Consider the following 23121-nt stretch of genomic DNA (forward strand, 5'->3'; position numbering starts at 1 on the left):
AGAAAAGAAAAGAAAAAAGTGGTAGATCTAATCGGACAAAGAAAGTGGCAAAACCGATCGATGGCACTTTGTATTTAGACAACTTTTCGCAGACCCAGGTAACATATCTTTCACTAGTAGAATGCAAGATCAATTTGGGCATTTAGACAGGGGGGAAAAACACAATTTATAGCTGATATAACACAACTCTTTGGTCTAACTTTAAAGTCACATTTGGCGGTTTTTGTTGCCATTTGGCAGATTTTGGTTGTCGATTTGTCAAGAAGCCTGGAAACTGGAAATAATCTGGCAACGCTGGTGAAGAGTGAAAAGTGAAAGTGAAAGTGAAGACAGTGTATCTTTTGTTGAGTCTGAGCGGTGCTGTTTTTAGTTATTAAAATTGATACTAATCTAGATCTCAAGATCTAGAATCTAGATCTAGATCTAATTTCAATTTAAAACAGAAACTAGACTACCAATCGTATTAGTCTAGATCTAGATCTAAAATCTAGAATCTATTAGACTATGATGAATGACGGCCATCGATTTACGTTGCAACATTTTATGTCTAAAGGCATTTTGAATGCCAAAGAAGTGAAAACAATTTTTAGTCAAAGCAAAGACAGATTTCAAGGGCAAGGTAAAGTATGAGGGTAGATTCTAGATCTAGATTTAGATGTAGATTAGATATCTAGATCTAGATCTAGATTGTACAGCCGAAAGTTACAGAGATGATTATTTTTGGTTGTTGGTTTTAGTTGTTTTTTTTGTTACTGATGTGTATTGTTTTCTTTTCCAAATACACAACAAATTAATGATACTGATATGTTCTGTTTTCAATTTTTCTGTACATAAAACATGAAAATCATGAACTTCGTGTTGAAAAAGTGCAAAACATGTCGCGAATGGTGTTACGGTAACTTGCATAATTTTTGCATAATTTTACTTTTTTGTGTGTGCATAATTTGGCCTAATTATACGGGGACAGATTGTTTTTTAAAATAATTCTAGAGATCTACATCTTAATATTTTGATAAATTACAGCAAGCACACTGCTTGTCATCTGAACGAATCACAGCATACAATGAAATTAAAATGTAGATTTATATATCCAAATTAAAACATTTTGAATGTAATTTCTGCAACTCACACCTTGAGTTAGCACAGTAACTATACAGCACTAGAAATTAGAATCTAGCTTATTTATAGCGGATTTTACCCTTAGCGCCTGTGAGACAAATTGAGATTGTCATTTTGAAAATAAAACACCCAATAAATGTCATTTTGCTCTTTTAAAAAAAATTTTATTGTTGGAATGACTATGAAACTGAAACAGGAAATTTTTTAAAATGTGTCTTTGCTTTATTTATGAGTCAAAGGTCATTTTAAATACATGTAGATGCAAACACCCAAATCCAGTCTTATACATTGATTCCCAGTGGGTGGTTGGCGGATGCTCTGGTGTGGTTTGCTCCCTCTTTCTTGTCAAACATCTATCGTCCTTGTCTCCCCTTCTTCTTTTTTATGTTTCTTACTCTCTTGTAACGCCTAATCTTCTGGCACTCATATGACTTTATGCTGTTGCGAGGGCCACAAAACATCTCTAAAAATTGATTCCCAACTTTCACCAGACTCACAATATTTTGTATTCTATTATAAAATCTTTAAATCCCTGATATGTATACATGTGAAAATAGAAACCAGTACTTGGCTTAAAAATTTTTTTAAAAAGTTTGTAGTTGATTTTGACAGTTTCCTGACCAAGAAAAGTCAAGGTCATTTTCAAGTCTAGTAAGACTGTATTTTCCACTGAGACAACTTCATCTTTTGTACTTTCAACTTATTCAAATCATAATTCTAGCTATTTGTTTAAGTAAAATATGCATAGGCCTACAGTTTTAGTGCCAGTTGATATTTTGTTAAAATTTCAAAAATTATGAACATTTGGAGCCATTTCTATGATTCAGTCTGTGTAAGTCTGTATGAATTGGTGTTTGAATTCTCTTTGCTTCAGACTCACACTGACCAACGTTTTGATGCTAGATCTAGATCTATATATTTTTTTTGGACTAAAAAAATGTTAAGGATGTTGATTTAGAATAAAATTTTTGGCATTAAAATTTTAACATTTTTGTGGATTTGACCTGGGTGTTTCCTAAGTTTTGAAGTAAAGTTGCTTTTTTGTCTATATTTTGCCTGCGCTGACTCTTTTGTATACATTGAATTCCTCTTTTAATTAAAGAGCTTTAATTTGATATATAATATAATAAATCTCTAAATTACAAAGTTAGAAAAAATTTTAAAATTTATATGAAAGTGGGAAACATTTGGGACCTTAATGTGAAAGAACACTTCAAGGCACTGTGGTCAGACTTACACGCCGGCCCATCAGCCCATCAACTCTATCGGTAAGGATGGCTGATCATTTTTCTCTTCTCCTTGTCCCTTGTCTTGAAGTCTTGTTTACTTTTTGTTTTCTATTTTCTTCATTTTTCTTTCAAATTTCACTCTATCTAGACTGTATTTTTATCTGCTGCTGAAAGGATTGATTCCTAATTAATTAAATTTATAAAAGTAAAAGTGCAATTTCGATTTTCAATTCTTTACAGATGAGGAGGATCTGAGAACATTTATCTTGACGATAAATCAGTCTGTGGCTCCTTTCAACCTTGAAATAAAGAAAGGAATTCAAGAAGACGATGGACAAAGTCATTACTGCTTGGTATGTAACCTTATAATTAATCATCTGTACTTTTTGTTGCCCTGAGCTGCATAACTTTATGAGCGTTACTAGGTGACTCAAGTATAAACTTTTCCTGTGATACTGTGAACAATCTCTAATTTTGTCAGTGTTCCAATTTCATAACAAAACACCACCTGTGATCTTTTAGCATTTAAAATAAATCAAAATTCCTGGGTAAAAAATGGTTTTAAAAAACCCAACAATTTAACCTTATCCGTACGCCTGGGGTCATTTTGTACCCCAGGGGTTGTATTCTTCACATTTTAGAATACTGCAAGTGGGAAGATCTGTTTGAAACTTTCTGTATTTCTCAAAAAATCGTTTTGACAGACTGCTATGCAAAGCGTACAGATCGGATTAAAGAGTAAATTTCCTCTTTGGAAAGTGGGGACACAGAGTTCCCCACATCGTATGGGTACGATAGTAAAACATGACATACGGATAGGTGGAAAAGGAAATGCTTATTTGGTCTACCATTTCTCTCGACGGTAATTGATCTCTTTAATTGAAGAGTTAGTTTGTGCTTTTCCGGTTCAGCATCTTTGTCATTCAGTTTTATTTTATCTCTGTGCTCAACGACAGTACTACTCCCAGTGTATGAATTATAGACAATAATTAGAGGAACACTCGAGGCTTACCTGTAAGGTGATGATTGTTTCTGATTTTGACGATCTGTCATCAGGAACGAAGTGGTAACATGGGATGACCATCATGCCTTACCAGTCACACTTTAGCCAGTCACAGTTGTGATACCCACCTTTTTCTTTGAATATGTATGTATACATAAAATGGAATATCAAGCTGATATTTCATATAATAAGTCAGAAACATCTCTGATGCTAACGGGAGGGGTTGGGAGGGCATGTTACCGCTCCGTTCCTGACGACAGATCGTCAAAATAAAAACAATCATCACCTTACAGGTAAGCCTCGATTGTTTCCAATGAGATATGATTGTTTTTCCCATCAATGACGGTCGCAGTAGACTGTTGCTGATCAGGAAGACGTATACTGGAGCCAGATTTGACACTATACGGGGAAAGGATTCCCGTCCGGAACCAGGCTCGTTTCCTCAGCATTATATTTGACTAGAAACTCACATTTATTCCAGACATAAAAGACCCCCGTGTGAGGTGCCAGAAAGCGTTAAAAACTTTGAAAATTTTATCGCATCCGGAGTGGGACGGGGACTCAAAACACCTTCTTCACCTATACATTTCCCTTGTCCGATCCAGGCTTGACTACGGCTGTCAGGTCTATGGATCGGCAAAACCCCACATCCTGAAAATGCTAGACCCAGTACAAAACCAAGGACTCCGCCTCGCCCTGGGGGCTTTCCGCACTTCTCCAGTGAACCGCCTCCTGGCGGAGGCAAACATACCATTACTCACACTCAGACGCACACAACTCTCACTACAATAAGCAATTAAACAAAGCTCAACACCAGAGAACCCAGCACATGACTGTATTTTCAGAACAAACCCAGACACCATTAACAAATTCCAAAACAACAAAAAACTCATCAAACCCTTCGGCCTCAGAGTCCTTGAGGACCTTAAAAACATAATTTTCCAAACAGGACATCCAACAATTTCTTTCCCCTGTACTCCCTCCGTGGCACCTCACCAAGGCAAATATAGACTTACAGCTGACCACACACACCAAAGCAAGCGCAAACACCAAAACATTTAAAGCAGAATACAAAAAAACTTATAGAAAAATACCCAGGTGCTGAGCTAATCTTCACAGATGGCTATAAATCTGACTCCGCTGTGGGCACCGCTGCCCTAACCTCAAACATTACACACCAGAGGAGACTCCTTCCAGAAGCCTTCATTTTCTCTGCGGAGGCCACTGCCATTGACATGGTACTGGACTCCGTAGAAAATTCTCCTGACAAATCTTTCCTTATCCTATCTTACTCACTGTCTTGCATCACCTCACTTACAGACTACACACTCTTACACCCAAAAATAGTTAGGTTACAACAAAAAATACACGTTTTGGCTGAAACCGGGAAAAGTATCGTATTGGTGCATCCGAGGAAATGTGCAAGTGGACGTCCTGGCGAAGGAATTTTTGTCCCTTCTGTTGGGATAAACGACGAACACTCTCCCACAGAATGACTTTAAAAATAAAGTAAAAAACTACACCTGCAATCTGTGGGAGACTCATTGGAAAAAGCAAGTAAAAAACAAACTTCACAACATTAAGCCCAAACCAGGACCGCGAAACCCTTTGGGCCTCTCCAGAAGAGACAAAGTCATTTTTACTCGATTACGCATCGGACACACATCGCTAACGCATAAATACCTCCTTCAGGGAGATGAGAAGCCGTTCTGTGTCGGATGCGACACAGATTTTACCAGCAGACTCATTTTAACTTTGGAGAGACCCGAAGGAAATATTTCAGATGCAAAAATTGTTTTTCGTCGTTGATCCCAACAGAATTCTGGATTTTATAAAGGCCATTGGCCTTTATGGAAAGTTGTGAATAGAATTGTTCAAAATTTTTAATGTTATTTAAAAAGTCGTTTAAAATTAATTTATACACATCAAATTTTTTGCATTTTAGTAGCAGTGTTGTCCAGAATCAGGCTGTGCAGTGTACTGTTGCGAACAGAACCAGCCTTTTTTTGCGCGCTCTTATGACCTTATGCAGTTCCGAGCACAGTAAAACTCTTACTAATACAAAACAATTGACCATGCTATTAATGTTTTTTCTTGAACTCCAGAACTCCATATAATTTGCTGGCAAATCATTTACATTTGTATACTTTTATTTAAAGTATAACAATTGAAATCTTAGAAACTATGATTTTTGCATTTAACAAAGGGAGCGTGGGAAAGCAAGAAGTAAGGTCATTAACTGGATTGACGAAATTGACAAACCTAATCCTACTTGTTAGTTTTCCAGTGAGTACATACTATGTTTTGTTGTTAGAATGGAAGAGCAGTTTTTGGTTTGGACTGATGTAAGTCATGATTTTGAAAGGTTAAAAGTTCGACTGAATATTGTTGATAACTTGGATGCATTGTCTTTCTCTGTTTTGTTGGGGGGGGGGGTTGGTAGCCGTGGCCTATTTTTTTTGGTTTAATCATGCCTTTTTAAAAGTTTTCCTTTTGATCCTGAGATATTCTTTTCTGTATTGATGTTTTTACTTCAAAATGTTGTCTAACTTTTCTTATGGAATGATTGTCTTCACCAGGTGAACACAGTTGAAACTCCTATTTCCAGACTTTCAAGTACTTACACTCTGAATGAATTAGAGCTCTTCAAAAAATTGGTGAGATTGACGAGTATGGGAAGCTGGGTGGAATTCCACACCCACACTAACAGCCCCTAGAGCAAACAGAAACCTGTTTGACGTTCAGCTTTAATTAATCGTTTGTTTCTGTCTGTCTTGTTTTATTTTTAAAGTCAGCTTTAATTTGTGGGTCTATCTTTTAAATTTCACTTTGGCGTGTGTCCTCATATGGGTGTGGATTTGCATCACAATCTTGAATTTTTAATATAGGTGAAAACAGTGTAAGAATAATGGAGAAAAAATGGTGGTATTTGTATAGTCGCGCAAGGATAGTGAACGTACAGCTGCCGTGCGACCTTCGGTTGGTCATGGTCTATTGCCTGTGTAGCCAGTTCACGTTGGCCTAAGCCCTATATGTGAGCATGTAATGTGTTTCAGGACACTACTGACATTGTGCCGTCTTGCTTCTTTAGACCAGGGTAGGGCCTATAGCTGGAGTCTACTCGATGAATTGGAGGCTTGCGAGCAGTAAGTGGCTGGCACCATAGGCTTGCAAGCAGGCTTGTGCTTTGCCTTGTCTGCTTTTTTGCTATTGTGAATTTGCAGTGAGTTGAGGTTTGTGGACAGGTGTGCTGTTCCCTGTCGTGATATCACAAACTCTTGTGTTTTTACTATTTCCCCTTAACTAGTTTTGACGAGTGAACAAAAGCTACATGGATACTGATATATATAGTAATTTATTTTCATTTTCATTCTCAGTTTTTAGATGGAATGTTGTATCTTATGCCCCTCAAAATTCTACCTTCAAATTGTGCCAGTTGTCCCCTTTCACATAAAAGCTAGAGCCGATAGAACCAAACTTGGTAGTTTTGTTCTTAGACATTTAAGAATTGTTCGAAGGGCAGGAATTTCTCTTTCCATTTCCACGTTAGACAGGTTTATGTTTGAAAAAGGAATTTATCAAGGGGGGAGCAGGGAGATTCTGTTATGGCAGGTTTCCGCCTTACTCAAGTCTCGTTAAGGCAGGTTCGACTACTTATATTTATATAATTATTATAAGATCCCACCTAAGATCCCACCACTTATGATTCCCGGTTTGCCTAAGATCCCGCTGTTTTAAGAAAACAGAATTTTTCAGGTGTGGCATCCAAGAAACGAAACTGCCTTTCATTTGAAACCAAACTACTTTTGATAGAGAAAGTCAAATACATTATACATTACTTGCTCTGTGTCGATAATAATATACATAAAAACCTCATGTTTGTTATGACGAACTTTCGGATTCAACGAAATTGAAGGTCAGGCCGGACGATCTCGTTGAATCTGAGTTCCACTGTATTTAGTAGGTGTCTACTTAATGTGGTTATCTTGAAAAGTGAATTATGTGTTCAAATACCACATTTGTACCCTAACCTAAAGGCACATTGAATTTGGCTGAATTTAAAGAAAACTTCCATTATTCTAATGTGAGATAGACATTCATGTTGTGAGAATTATTGTCCATAAGATTGACAAAGATTTATAAAATTGCTTGAAATTTTTTCAATGGAAATGTCAGTTTCCTAGACAGTATTGTTTTCTGAAAATGCATAATAAAAGCTTGTGAAACTCCATTATTTTGAGGCTCTTGTCTCATTTTGAATTCATATGCCTCATGTCCCCCTTTCAGTGCTGAGGTTTGAGGAAAGGCTCATATGTAATTAGGTCACAACGCATATTTTCAAAATGCCCAAAACTTTCTTAATTTTAATCGTACACCAATAAAACCAAGATAGAAAAACGTGCCATGAAAAGGAATTTCTCCTCTGTGTAAAAACACTACTTGTCCTAGATCTAGTTGCACATACATGAGGCAGCGTGGTGAAATCAGGTGCTCGACAAAATACAGAAATCGGAAAAACAGGCAATTTTCTGCCAGTTTGGAAGTTTTTATTGAATTTTTATTATTTTATGTCCATATAAAAACAAATTTTCATGTGAATTTTACTGAAGAACATTAATTAAAGGCATAAAATATGTCATTTTTCTGTTTTTAAAAACTCTTTAGCTGTTGGAGTTACCAAACTTTGGCGGCCTTTTTCTCGTATCTTTCACCACTGTAACCACTTTTTTCAATCACAAATATCTCAATCTCAGGTTCTATGCAAGATAGATGAATCTATTTCATTGAAAGTAAGGCAAATAAATCATCTTTTAGATGGTACCTATAACTCCACATGCTCAAAAATTGACGAAGGCCTGATTCCACAGCGTGACAACATACGTTTTTGTCATAAGACGGCAGAGTTAATTAAGATGGGATAAAGACAAGTTGCTCTGTTTAATATTCTCAGACCTTTGCGTGCGGATTTAAAGGTTGAACGACCAACAGAGTCTTAAAACCCATTAATAATGTCACTGCAAACAAAGGTTCCATAGCATGTTCTGCAATGTTAGCCCGAAGCAGGTAAAAAAATCAAAGGGGATTTTCAGCATACCCTGAAACATAAAAAGTTGACCTTTTTCATTGCCGGTACCGGTAACACCACACTTTAACGCACATCAGTGAAAGACAGTTGAACAGACGAGAGAGTAGATCTACTTTTTAAGATTTTGGTGGACATATCTTGAGTTATGGGAGGCAACTTGCAAACTAACAGCACTGAAATGTGGGGGCAGGGTAGCGTGGCTGTCTCAAAATGAGCAATTTGTAAGCTAGGTTATTGTAAATCTTGTAATATTCATATTGTTGTGATCCTGTGTATGCACCCAGAGAGTGGTGTTTTATACACATCCCCAGTAGACAAACTTTTTATTACGGAATCAAGATTTTTATTTTTAAGTGTTTGGTCCCTTCTCTACAATAGTATCATCAAAAATTACACAGACATCGGCAAGTTAATGAATGAGCTGGATTTGTTTATTTTAATCGCAGTCAGACTAAAGTGAATACGCTATTGAAGAAAAACCAAAGCATTATTTTTCATTGTGTCAACAGGTTGAACAGATTGTGAACACAGAGGATGGCAAGGTTGGATCTCTTGCTGCAGTGAATCTCACAGAGAGGCTGGAGAAAAAGATGGGCAAAGAAGATGCTGAGATTTTCTTTGAAAAACTGGAAAGGGATAAGTGGATTAAAAAGGTATTGAGTGTACTTTCTATTATGTGCTTTTTAATGGGGAACGGGGATGGGCTAATACTAATACATTGAAACTTGGATTGAATGATAGCTGGAATTCAAAGATAGGAAAAGGATTCTGGGTTTTAAAAAACGAAGTGTATACAGACGGAACCGGGAACAAAGTCACGAAGTATACAGACCCGGTAGGGGAACTCTTTTGTGATGTCGGAAAGTTTCAGCGACCAGACCCGGTAGTGTGTGTGTGTGTGTGTGTGTGTGTGTGTGTGTGTGTGTGTGTGTGTGTGTATGTGTGAGAGAGAGAGAGAGAGAGAGAGCAGGGGGGGGGGTGACTGCTCGATTGAAATTATGACTTTGTTCTTTTCTTCAAATTGTGATTCCTCCAACTCCAAAAATGGGGGAAAAACAATCGTTCATCGAAAAGACATCTGCAATCTTCATTTACATCTAGATCTAGGCTAACCTCGCAACTAGATCAATGATTTATGTCTGTCTGTCTAGATCTAGACCTAGGCCATAGAGCTAGATGAACCTAAGCTCCTTGGGTCCTTGGGGTTACTTTAAGTCCCTGAGCCAAGAGGGCACTGAAACTTTCCGAAATCTCAAAAGAGTTCCCCTACCGGGTCTGTATACTTTGTGACTTTGTTCCCGGTTACCGGGTCTGTATACACTCCCTTTAAAAAATTAATTAGAATCCAAAAAATAATCGATTTTAGGGAGCAAGTGACTTGGTAAATGCAATTTACAGGGCGATCAGCCCCCGTTGATGTGGTTTCATGCATTTTTCTTCCCTAAACTAACTTCATCAAGACTAGGCTGTTCCATAAATGCCCTACATGTATTTCCTATCACTCACTGCACACTATGCCAACCAATCTGGCTATTTTCCACACCAACAAAATATGCATTGTCGATGCACACAGTCCAGAAACTGCCCATTCAAAAGTCATCTGTCTCTCGAGAAGTCAGTACCTGGTACTGTAGTTGAAGTAGAGTACAAGTTTTTACTTTAGCAATCAGTGAAAATTCCATTTGGTTAGGTCTACCAAAAAATGGCACGACACAAGTTCCCTTGACTTTAAAACATTCTAATTTATCTAATGTCATACAGTGGAACTCGGATTCAACGAGGTCGCCTGGCCTGACCTAAAATATCGTTGAATCCAAGTGTTCATTATAGCAAACACGAGGATTTGTGTAGATAATTACAGGCACTGAGCAAGTAATGTATAAAGAGAAGTCACAAGTAGTGCCTGAAATGCCTGCATATTATGAGCTGTGTAAAAAAGAAGACCGAATCGTTCAAATGCACACGCCTGTGTCATCTCGATTCTTTACCAAAATGTTGTGTTGCTATGTAGAGCCTAGCATACGGCAACTTTTGATTCCATAGACCAGCGCACAATTCATTACGTAGATCTACGTCAAGACTAGCTTATTATTGTAGCAATGATCAGTTGCCGAGGGAAAAAAGACTGTGATGCGTTTGAATAATGGTTCATGATGCAGGTGCAATGAATGAATTCTGGGAATAGATAAAGTTCATTGTGGGAGTAAAATGAGTGAAGCCATGTTTGCGGGGGCTGTTTACCCTGGAAGCGACCTTGTTAAATCGGAGCTTGCTGATTTAAGTGTTCAATGAATCCAGGTTATTTTTTTTTATTTTAAAGAAGAAAAAAAACAGGGAATCCATCTCCTTATGTTGAATCCGATCTCGTTGAATCCGAGTTCCACTGTAACTGTAACAGAAATGGTAAATTAGAGTGAAACCAGGTTATCTGATGGACCATTTTCAAAAGCTAAAAACTAAAAAGTCATCCATGCTTATTTGTAATCTGCACACAAATCTTAAGAAAATGAGGGTAGCATTTCTTGAAATTATAAATATTAATAATTTTATTACTTTTCGAAAACTTGTATAAATTAGGGAAGGAAAAAAATAGTCAAAATAACAAAGTTAAAAAAATCATTAAAAATGTATTATTTCAAAATTAGAAAGAGTCATTTTATTTGAAATTGCATGGTGCCTTTACCCTCCAAATTTCACGTCTTTATGTTGAATGGTTTTTGAGTTTTGAGCTTTTAAAGCCTAAAAATTAGCATTTTGTGGAAAGGAGCAAAAACATATCAAAATTGTTTTAAAGAATTGTTTTGGCTCACAATGTTCATGGGTCTCAATATTCTGCTATTTAGCAGATTTCCGCTACCGCCATTTCCTCCGCTTAACTCTGCTACCGCTACAACGGGCCAATAGGAAAGAGAGTTGTTGGGAGCAGGGTGACTGCCCGGCCCCGCGAATTTGAAAAAAATCGAAGAGACCAGGGAAAATACATAAAAGATCTCTAATATTTCAATACCGAATTCAATAACGTCTTTAAGTTTATTTCTGCCAGTAGCGATTGTGATATATTAATTCGGCTTTATGGTCTGAGAGTACGTTTCTTGAGAACAGGCGGCTAAGGCGGCAAGCGGAATTGTGTGTGACAACGAGGCTCGGCCAGAAAATCAAGATCTACTTTTGCTTTCGTTACCACCCAGAAATTTGTCAGTAATAGTCTGATAATACAACATTTGTAACATGCAGGTTCGGCATTACAAATGTGGTGTCGCCATGAAAATAAATCAATATTCATCACTGTGCTATCACTTGTGGGGACCAAAAAAAAGAAAAGAAAGTTATACAAGTGTCTTGTCAGGCTCGCCATTGTGACCAGTCAGTGCACCTGCGCACGTTCTGAGCGCTGCGGGAGAAGTGCAGGACTCAGGAAAGGGGGGGGGGGGTGGATTATTGATTCTTTTTATAGATACACTTGGGGATGGGTGGAGGGCTGGACGCAACACCAGAGGACAACAAAACTGAAACTGGAAGCAAATTTTTAATATTTAGAATTTTGATTACTACTAATCTACAGCTCTCTCCAAAGTAGAGTGCATATTGGTGAAGGCCTTGTGTGAAATCGGAAACCGTCATAACTTGTGAGCGTGTTATTGAACTTAGACTGTGTTCGCGTTTCATTAGACGGGTGACAGTAAATTATATCTCTTTATATTTTAGCTTTCTGTTCAAGATTCGCAGATTTTCAGTGTCACTGCACCTTGCCCTCCCACAGTTCTTACTCCTCTCACACTGAATAGGTCTACTTGGGCTTTTCTACTCTACTTTGACTTTGAGTTTGAGCATTAATTTTTGTCTTTCACGTTTATTATATTATTATAGGCCTATGATATGAATCATGACACCCAGACTGGTTCATGACAGTTGATATTCTGGTTTTAGGCCTTTTCTCGGGCTCAATACAAGATTCATTTTTATATATATATAAACAGGGGAATGTGATGAAATGAAAATATAAATAAGTCACACAAGACCCCAGTGCGCCACCACTTTCTGTTCATAATCAAGATTGTAAATATTTGGTAACTGACTCTTACTTGAAATTATCTCCCAAACCCTCAAATTGGTGTGAACTAGCCTTTCTTTGATAAATTGATGGTTTTTATTTCAGCATTCTAGGGTTCAACAGTATATGTTGTTGTTGTTGTTGTTATCGATCCAGCAACAGCTGGGCTGTCGCCCTTCTGTCCAATGCCATGTAGTGATAAGTGCAGGTCTTCTGCAGTTGCTGTAATGTTCCATAGAGTGTGTTGTCTATGTTAGGTCTCGGAGGGAGAAGGGTAGCATGATGTCATTTAGGGGTGTGCAGTGGAACAGGTGATGCTCCACAGTCTCATATGCATAGTCACACAAGGGACACATTGGGGGAAGTTCCGGGTTTATTCTGTTCAGGTGGAAGTTGAGCTGTTTATGTTCTGTATATAATGATGCGTGTTTCGCGAAAATTGGCTTCTGTCGCGATTTCCCGGAAAGTAACTTCCTCCTTTTTTTTAAATTCTGAGTTGGGACCCATGACTGTCACAAACTTTATGGAGTTATCTCTTTGAAATAGAACTTTGGGAGTACTGCCATTTGATTTAGCACATAATTTTCAAGGAAGTTTGTTGAAACCTAAAAGAACATTTTCGAGGCCCAAACTGGACATATTTCCCATAGGCATAAACGGCTCCTGCAGGGAGTTGAAAAACCTTCCTGTGTCAAATGCAATACTGATTTTACTATAAGTTAAAAGACACACATACTGATAGAATGTCCGAACCTTTGGGAGAACCTAAGAAAGCAGGCCTATTTAAAAATAGATTTAAAGAATTTGTTCTCCTTTGAATTTATTTATTACTAAATTTTTACGATATACAGTCAAACCTGTGTAAGACGGTCACCCATTGTCAATGAGAAAAGTGGCCGTATATGACAGGTGGCCGTCTTAGGCAGGACTGATTAAGATGAAGAAAACAAACCATTCCCATCTGAGGTCCTAATCGAAAGTAACCGCATTGTTGTTGTTTTTGTTGTTGGTTTGTATATTTAGTTTTTAATTTTTATTTTGTTGCTGATTTTGCACACAAGGGTGACAATAAAACGAAATGTATCAAACGAGGAAGACCGCGTGCCATGTTAAAACAAACACATGGGTTGCCACCACTCGGAGAACGAGGGACGCTTCTGTAACAAGTTCATGTTGGACGTCCTTTGTTACTTTGTTACAGATTGGGTAAACAGTGACCACTCATCTCACTTACAATTTGTGTATGAGTTCTGGGCGGGGCCTATGGGTTATGAGGGATCACATGCTTACCTCACCGGTCTTATGCAGAGTTATGAGCGCCTAAAAACTTTTTTCAAACTATAATTTAAAAATGTATCATCCTTATCTCGCTTTCTTCTTTTCTCTTTATGTTGCTCTTTAGTACAGTGGAAACCATATACAGTAGTCTCCGCGAAAGATCCCGGTGCTTGGGAGCAAGGAAATACGGGATCTTAGACGAACCGGGATCTTAACCGACGAACCCAGGGAAGAATCTATGGTGACCCATGCTAAGGCTCACAATCTGTAAAAAGGTCTCCCTCCACTCTAAAATGAACTGACGTGACCGCTTGGTGGGTTTATGACGTATGGCGAGCAAAGAGTGGTTAACCTTGATGACCTATCACAGTGCATAGTGGGATGAGGCGTGCTATTTTCACTTATTATCCTATCATGAGTCTCAAGATCTATGCTTATCCAGTAGCCCCCCCCCCTTACCTGTAGAAAATTTATAGCTTTCCATCTCTGACCGAGTCTCCCCAAAAAAAAAACAACCCGCCTTTGTCGTTACACACCATTACGTTGGGAATACATCAATTAAAATTCAGCCTGTCTCGCAAATTCAGGAGAAGAGACAACTTCTGCAATGGTCAGGGAAGAGTTCACAGTTCAATGTGATCCCGCCAGGAGCGAACGTGTAGGCCCTACCCACCCAGCGAGTGGTGTAAGTTTTGGGGGAGAGCCCAGGTGTGAGTGCGATGTTCGGGGAAAGCAAACGTGTCGGTCAGTTCACACCCCGGTGTGATCCCGTCTGGAGCTCACATTGTATCGCTTCATCGAGTTTTACAACGTGTATCTGATCACATTCACGATAGTGGCTGATCTTTGACGCGACGGACAGTTTATTGATCTCATCTTTTCACTCTTGGTTGATCGGCTGTCCTGCACGGGTTTTTGTTCCGCAAATTATGATCTGAAATGCGGAATCTTAGCCGAATGTAGACTTTCAGAGTGAATCAGAGCGGGATCTTAGGGGTGACTTTTGTATAGTTAAATTCTGTTTTCTTAAAACAGCGGGATCTTAAGCGAACTGGGATCATATGCGGTGGGATATTAGGCGGAGACTACTGTATAACAGGCCTGGTAATAAGAGGGATCCGGTAATAACAGAAATTTTTTAAGTCCCCTTTTTTTCCTACTCTTCTGTCTCTATTAAAAGTTATCGGCAATAACAGGGCCTAATCGGAGCCCAATCAGTTATAACAGGAACAAAGGCTCTTTAACAATATGTAAAAAGTAAGAAAGAGAGAGAGAGAGAGTAACGCAGTGATGGAGCAAGCCCACGCCACTGCAAGCACATGCAGCGGGTGAAGCGAGCACAGTATCTATCCGGGGATGTCTCCGAAGGAGGTAGACCAATCAAAATGCTTTTGTCTCTGGACTAAGTAAAATAAATCGGGGGTGGGGGGGGGGTACAGGGGGGTGTTTTAACTCATAATTTGACAGTTAGCTTTGACAATTTCTTGAAAATAATTGATGTGCGAAAGTTTTAGTGGCTATATGTGTGATCTGCAGCCAATAATATGCAGTTTGATTCCCGAAGCACGTCTCCAAATAGTTCCTGGGTGCTCGCCGGAAATGTCTCCGAATGTCTTCTACCTGATGCGAGAGATGGCTGCGGTGTGCTGCAGACTTTGATTGCCCTAAACCTAGCTGAATTAGTCCAAAAATGTTTAGGCCCCTATTTCTATCGCATTTCTGATTTAAGAGGGATCTGATATAACAGGACTATTTCTTTAGTCCCACCATCCCTGTTATATCAGGTTTCCACTGTTGAACCTCTAATCTTTGACACTCTATAAATTGTGTTGCAAGTGCTGTGAAACTTTTGTCAACATACAGTGTTTGTTATGTTCCTGATTTCTCACCCGTTGTTGTTGTTTTTTTTTTACAGGATAAGAATGGGAAAATATCTTTGTCTGTTCGGTCCTTACTGGAACTGGAACAATATTTAAAGGAAGTGTATGCTGACTATGTGAAGTCGTGTGGAATTTGTGACAAAATATGCCTTTTGGTGAGTTATGTGTGCCTGAAATACCTGTACATAATTCAATAGACTAACAGGTGCTTTTCTCACTGTCTTTAGTTGTCTCACTTCCTTTTTATTCTCAGAAAGTGTGTCTCAATGTTCATTCCAAAGCTTCTTTTATTCTGTTAAATTTCATTTGAAATAGCCCCCATTGTTTAGTTTTTATATGCCCTCACTCAAAATAACTTTTGTCATGTGCTCAATGACGAAATTTTTTTGTGTTTGATTGGAACTGTTTGACTTTTTTTTAAATTTCAAGTCTGTCTTTTCCTTTTTTTTGTGGGTCTTTTGGGTACAGATAACATGAACATGATGCAAAACTTGAAATCACGGATAACTCGTATAATTTGACATTCTCCTTTTGATGTCTTAAAATTTTTTCTCTATCAATTATCCTGAATTATGGATATATTTATATGCGTCAAACAATAACTTTGAGGGGGCATCAACTTTTGTGGCACACTGTGTGATCCTAATTTAAAGGAAACAGATGTATATTATGGGACATCACTCTAGAATAATCTTGCAGCCTTGTGAGAGTAGTTACTTTACATTCCCTATTTGTGTCTCTAGTACGAGATAATGCAGTGGCCGCGGTGACACGACGGCTGCACTTCTTTTTTTTTTTTGGTAAGTGTTTTACGGCGTTCGCGACTGCATGCAGCGTACGGTCATATGAGCGCGCAGGCGGGACACATCAAACATTTTTAGTTGGTCTAAATAAGCACTCCCATCTTTAAAAAACCCAGTGAACTCTTTTTGTAAAGTCAAGCCTGATCTAATCTTTGTTGCTCCATTACAGGGGGAGACGTGCAGCAGCTGTGGAGTGAAGCTTCATCTTCAGTGTGCCAAGAATCTGTTCTCTAGACAGGGTGATGACAGGAAATGCCCTAGTTATGACTGCCGAGCACCGTGGGGAGAAGTGGTTTTGTAGCTAAGGGATTTTTTTCCTTCTCTTGTGTCGAGGATAGACTTTAAAAACTTTGTGACATTGTCAAAGTTGAAGTTGACAGATTAGTTTTGTTGAATTTGACACTTTGACACTTTGCATAATGTACCCTCCCTATAACGGGTTGCCTTTATTGTGTCCAGGTCTAAACAACTTTTTTATTTTTTACTGTCCATGTAAAACCAGACTGCTGGCATGTGATGAAGTTGATACAGTTAGTCAAGCCTTCGAGTTACTCTCTCAATACCTCTGAAGTTTTTTGACAATTACAATGACAATCTTTATTAATCTCGCAGGGGGAAATTTGTCCTGGTCATTTACAATGGCAGTAGATGTTACAAAGGTTAAGTGCACTCACGCATACGCACAACAAGACGGAACGTTAATAAATAGATGTCTCATGTGCTACAAACCGCTCCGACCCGCTCCGTAAAAACGTTCTCTCTCTCTCTCTCTCTCTCTCTCTCTCTCTCTCTCTCCCTCTCTCTCTCCCTCTCCCTCCTCCTTCCCTCCCTCCCTCTCTCTCTTTCTCCCTGTCTCTCCCTCTCCCTCCCTGTCTCTCTCTATCTCTCTCTCTCTCCCTTTCACTCCCTCTCTCCCTCCCTCCCTCTCTCTCTCCCTGTCTCTCTCTCTCTCTCTCACTCTCTCTCTCTCTCTTTCTCTCTCTCTGAGATGCTGATTTTTAACCCTATCCGTGTATGTCGTGTTTACTATCGTATCCGTATATTATGACATAGGGTACTCTGTGCCCCCACTTTCCAAAGAGGAAATTCACTCGTTAATCCAATCTGTACACTGTGGGGTAACGTAAGTCCCCAAGTATTCGAACCCACAGCTGACTGGAATCGAAATGCTTTATAATCCAAGATGATGGGAACTAGTTTTGTAGAGATATCATTCTAATTCTATGCGTCAAGGGTTCAACTCGCGAACACTAATGTCGCTCAAGTCTTCATATTTCTCAGAAAGTTGGGTCTCTCAGTTCTAAAAACTTAGCTTTCTTACATCTAGACCTAATAAGGCAGGGCAGAACTTTCTCAAGTAAGGTAATCGAGTCCCATTTTTGTGTGGATCGTAAACCTAATTTTGAATACATCTTCTAGATCTAGTACAGTGGAATCCTGTTATGATGAGAAGGAGGAGACCAGTGCGAAATGTCCGTTATTATAGCAGGATTCTCGTTATAAGTATAAAGGATGCCGTAATAAATTTAACGCAAATAAAGTAGGCCTGATCTATGAGTTTGGTGTTCTGTTTATTTCTTTTTATTATCTCCCCTGATTATGATTCTGATCAACATGACCTCTATAAGTCTAAGTCTTACTTGATCAAAAATCGAATCAGGTTTCTTTCTTTAGCCCTAGCGATGTTGACAGCTCGACGTTGGCGATCAGAAAGAAAGGGCTCAAGGCTAACTGGCCCGCTGTGTTGTTCCCCACCTCACCACACCTTGTGGTGCGTTCCATCTGCTTGCACATTCGCTCCATACATCACAGCATTGTGACCTCTCCATCCCCGCATTGGAGAAGTCAGAGGCATCGTAGGCCTAGATAATCTAGACTAGGCTGGCCTATCACGCGATGCGTTCTGCTTATCTGCGCATGCCATACCCTCTCCACTCATTCATTGTTCGCACACATGAGCTCTCCCATTCTTTGTTTTGCTTGATCACCAAAAGTTATTCAACTGGCAAGGGTGTCGCATTCAACGAGGTTTCCGGGACAGGCTCGTTGTCCTCGTTGGATCAGACCTCTTGTTGAACATGCCTAAAGCTAAAGTAAAGAAAAGAAACAAGTTGTTATATTACACGATGTACCAGTACCAGTAATTAAAATAGTTGTTCCCCCTGATTACGATAATCTCAAACAGCATCAGTGTGCGCGTGTTTGAGTTATGTTCTGACCGTCATTTCTGCATTTTCTTGTTAGGAAACATACCCTCTCACATCTAGGCCTAGATCTACATAAAGCAAAGACGGGTGCTTGGATTTTCTGAACAGGGGAAGAAAAGAATACTGAAAAAAATGAAGGTCTCGATCTAGACCTAACAAGAGTTATTCCAGTTTCACACAGCCCGCGTCGCGTTCCCACCCACTCCCTCCCATCCCTACCGTACGCTAACCCTCGCTCATCCTCTTGGCTTTGGGGCCCATATTAGGAGGCACACCAGATCTAGCAAAACAATGTGTTAGGAATCGAGGATGGGTCTTGTGCTTCGCGTGAGATGGAGAGAAAGGCGAAAAATTCTTCGTTTGGGGCCGCTAATTGCTTTTATCTGGTTATCGCGACCTCATTGAAAGCGTCTTTGGTCTGTTTGCAACCTCGTTGAAGCGGACGTACATTTACAAAGGGATGGAAGAAAAAAATCGGGGATTAAGGATTGCCTCGTTGGAGCCGATTTCTCGTTGAATGTGACCTCGTTGAATGCGACACCCACTGTAATATATATGTATAATTGGCCTGTGCGCTGTGCACAGCAGCAGCAATATTCCGCTATAACCGACTCATATGTTCGTCTGATGGCGCCATAAGCAGTCTTTATTTTCAAAGATAAAGAAGGAAAAAAAAACAGGGTTTTAGAATAGTGCCTTTATAACAGACTTCTCGTTATTTCAGGACTTGTTATAAGTGGACTCCACTTTATTCAAACCTCATTTTTTTCTTCTTATAGTTGGATTCTATTGTTGTTGTTGTTTCACATGTTAATAAAATCAGATGATTTAATTATCATAGAAACCTATTTTTTCTCGACTTGTGAACTTTCTTGACTGGAGCTTGGGTTCTTTGAAGTGGTTTTCTCCTTCTTTCTGACTTTGCTATCGTCGTTTTCTGCTCTTTCCACTCGTATGAATTAAGATTTAGACTTATCGCTCTCTCCTGTTCTTGTTTTTTTAAGTTTTAGTAAGAGTTTTACGGCCCTTGCAACACAATAAGGTCATATAAGTGCTGAAGATTTGAGGTGTTACAAGAGAGTACCAAACACAAAAAAGAAGGATGGGAGATAAAGACGATCAATGTTTGATTGGTTTGTCCCTGAACTGGCCTGGGCTATACTATGTGCCAATCGTAGGCTAACATAAAACCCACAGGACCCGTCGGCTCTGCTGTTTTCCTGGGATTTGTCTTCATTGTCCTGTGCCCTGACCGGGGTGCTTGATTGTTTATTGTTTTTTTATGGAACTATCGACACCAGGAAACAGAAGAAGTAGAGCACATCCGAGCGCCCACCAACCTCTTGTCCTTACAAATCAACAAGAAACAAACAAAAGGGAATAAAAATGGGCAATAGAAAACTGACAATGTGTTGTAGGGCCCACATATTTTATTTGCCATACGGTAACAAATATTTCAAACAGGGCCTTCAGAAAGTAAGGAACTGAGACATACTGTACTTCTTAGTGAAAACGATACATGTAACATGAATCATATCTGCTTCGACTCCTGTGTTTGTTTTGTTACAACTTAGCCCCATACACATATGTACAAGAAAGTCTCTTCAACTTCAACTGGAGTACCATACATCTCTTGCAAATGCTGCATGCAACAGATCTGCTGTACAAAATCGCGTACAAACGGACATCTTGTTTATTAAAAGGTGCTTTGAAAAGTAGCATGCACTAGTCCAAGTCCAGAGTTCCCTGTTTACAGGGGGCTAGGTAGGCTGCTTACTTCGCTCTGCACTGTAATTATTCCTTGCTCCTTCTTTTCTATGATTCTTTGTGTTACATTGTAACTATTTATCACGCTCACGGGGATCATGCGGATGGTTGTCGAGAGATCTGGTGTGGTCTGCCCCTTCAACTTCTTTCTTCTACGTCTTACTATTGTCCGACTACATGTAGGCCTACTTCCTGATGCTGAATTACCTTACTACAGGCTTGATAAAGCCTTACTCGATGTCAATTATGGCGAAAACAATATCACCATCACTGCCGCCACAACCACCGTCATAGTCATCAATGGGAGCTAAAACATCAAAACTACCACCATGATCGCCCACCGAAAGCACTACACCACCATCAACAACGAACATCAACCTCTACTTTTACCATGCACGCTCATCAGCCAATAACCCCTAACCGCCTAATAATACTAATAGATAATAGTAATACTCATGTACGAGGTCTGTCCCAGAGATAATACATAAGTGTAAGTTTTCCCTGTTCTGTAAAATCAACACTATGGGTGTATTCATGGGATCCAGATCTGAAAAGACAATTAGCAGAATGGAGAAACCCAGGATCACCGCAGCTACCCCAGAAGCTCGACGCAAACAAGGTGCTTTGAAAATGATGCACATTGTGTTTTTCAAACACAAAAGTCTGATTTTGAACAGGCTGGTTCCCGTTGGCACATCATGCAATGTTAACTAATATTAGGCCTACTACAAGATAATTCCTTAAACAAAGCTGAGACCAGCAGTCAGATCAGAAGAAAGCGGCCGGGTCTTCTTGAGCAAGGTGTTGTCTTCCATCGGTCCATCATGACAACACGCCTGTGCACACTGCTCAAACAAAGGTCACCGATCTCCTGGACTCCCGGCAGTGGGAAATCCTTGAACATCCCCGCTATCTGGAGATTTACACCATGCAGCTTTTATCTCTTCCCCAAATTCAAAGAATTGAAGCTGAAGGACAGCAATAGGAAGTCGAAGAAGAAATTATTGTGCTCTAAACAAATGTTGCGTTAAGGACTCTGGCCGAAGCGGACAAGGTCACAGCGTTTGACCGCCGGCTAAATTGGATGAAAAAGTGCATTGACTTGATACAATTACATAATAATAAATGACATCATTAAAATTTATATAAGCACTCAACCCCGAATAATATAAAGTACACAGGCTCTGAGCGCTTTACAATACAGTACAACATACAACAGTAGCAAAATGTTACATAAAACTAAAACGTTGTGTTCTGACTAAAAGTAAAAGAAAATTAGTCCAATTCTTCTTATTCATTTAAAAACAGAAACGACTTCAGCTGACATTTGAATGGATCAAAATATTTGATCTCTCTTAAAGTTAAAGTACTTGGTAAAGCATTCCAGATCTTGGGGCCTTGATATTCAAATGCCTTTTCACCCATTGTTCTAGCATCTGCGTTTGTCGCGGCTGCGACCTGCGAATCGGCGATTTTTGGCATTATTGCGGCCGCGATTTTTGCTTTTTTTATTTTAGAAGAAAAGGCTACTTCATAACATAGACGTGTATTTTGATAATTTTAAGGTGTCCATATAGAGGCTACAGCTATTTTCACGCGAAGAATAATAATAAGTAAATTACATACTATTTATTATTGCTGTTGGTCTTTTATTTTTCCCTCTTTGTTGGTGTGTTAATTTTGGGGGGGTTATTGTCCTCTATTTGTGTGTGTGTTTATATTATAGCGTAATGCCCTTTAATTTAACCATTTGACGTTCCTACATTTTAAAAAAAAATGTGTTATGTTAGAGCGTGTCTCCACCAAAACAGATATTGACTCTGGCAGGCCCCTTGTGTGTGGTGATTCCATAATTTACATGCAACCTCCTGTATTTTTTCTTGAAATTAAACGGGTTTAGGGTTCAAACAGCCAATCTTCGGATAGGTGGACACACATCCTTATATTTGTTACTTTTTGCGGTTGTTTGTGTGCTGTTCTAATTTTTATTTTATTCTGTTGTGAAACCTTTATTTTTCACTCTATGTGTGGCCTCGGTAGCGCAGTAGGTAGGTAGCGCGTCAGTCTCATAATCACCACAAAAAAAACCCCACTCTAAGTGGCTACAAATAATATTCTGGATGCTTAAAACAGAGCACAAGAAATTCTGGTGCTTTCGTCGATAGATATCTAGATTAAGTTACCTCTACCAATATATTACGTCGTCACAGCTAGCTGAAAGCTTGAAAATTAATGGCAACTTTTGCCATTTTGTGGCAACTTTTGGACTAAAAAATGGCAACAAACGCAGATGCTAGATTGTTTGAATTTTATGTCATAGATGGTAAAATACATATTTCTTTTTGTCAGCTGATGACACTAAACTGCAAGTTGGAATGTACAGTCTCAACAGATTTGATAAATATAATGGTGCATCATCATTCAAACATTTGTGACATAGGATGGCCAACTTGCACACAATTCTTTTCTCATCAGGAAGCCAATGCAATGTCCGTAAAAAAAGAGGTTTTGCCGAGTCTCGCTTTATTTTCCGTAAAACTATAGGCTCAGCATTGTTTTGGACAGTTTAAAGTCTTTTAACTTTTACCAATGATATTCCTGATAACAAGGAGTTACAATAATCGAGTTTTGATAAAATTGAGCTACATAGATCTATGTGGTTTCTAGTAAAGCGAAAGAGAGAGAGAGAGAGAGAGAG

General features: G+C 39.1%; 1 protein-coding gene across 2 annotated transcripts; it reads left to right on the plus strand.

Annotated features, from left to right (window-relative positions):
* Positions 1-290: 290 nt before the first annotated feature.
* On the plus strand, positions 291-17176 carry LOC101846358 (non-structural maintenance of chromosomes element 1 homolog). 2 transcript variants are annotated; one of them, XM_005100427.3, is made up of 6 exons: positions 293-619; positions 2589-2701; positions 5931-6008; positions 8947-9090; positions 15682-15801; positions 16619-17176. In XM_005100427.3, the coding sequence occupies exons 1-6, from the start codon at positions 505-507 to the stop codon at positions 16748-16750; spliced, it is 702 nt and encodes a 233-aa protein (XP_005100484.1). In that variant the 5' UTR covers positions 293-504; the 3' UTR covers positions 16751-17176. The 2 variants fall into 2 exon arrangements, with proteins under 2 accessions (XP_035826179.1, XP_005100484.1); XM_035970286.1 differs by lacking the exon at positions 5931-6008 and having other exon boundaries at positions 291-619.
* The last annotated feature ends 5945 nt before the right edge of the window (positions 17177-23121 follow it).

This window comes from Aplysia californica, unplaced genomic scaffold (assembly GCF_000002075.1).
Source record: "Aplysia californica isolate F4 #8 unplaced genomic scaffold, AplCal3.0 scaffold00247, whole genome shotgun sequence".
Classification (NCBI taxonomy): Eukaryota; Metazoa; Mollusca; class Gastropoda; order Aplysiida; family Aplysiidae; genus Aplysia; species Aplysia californica.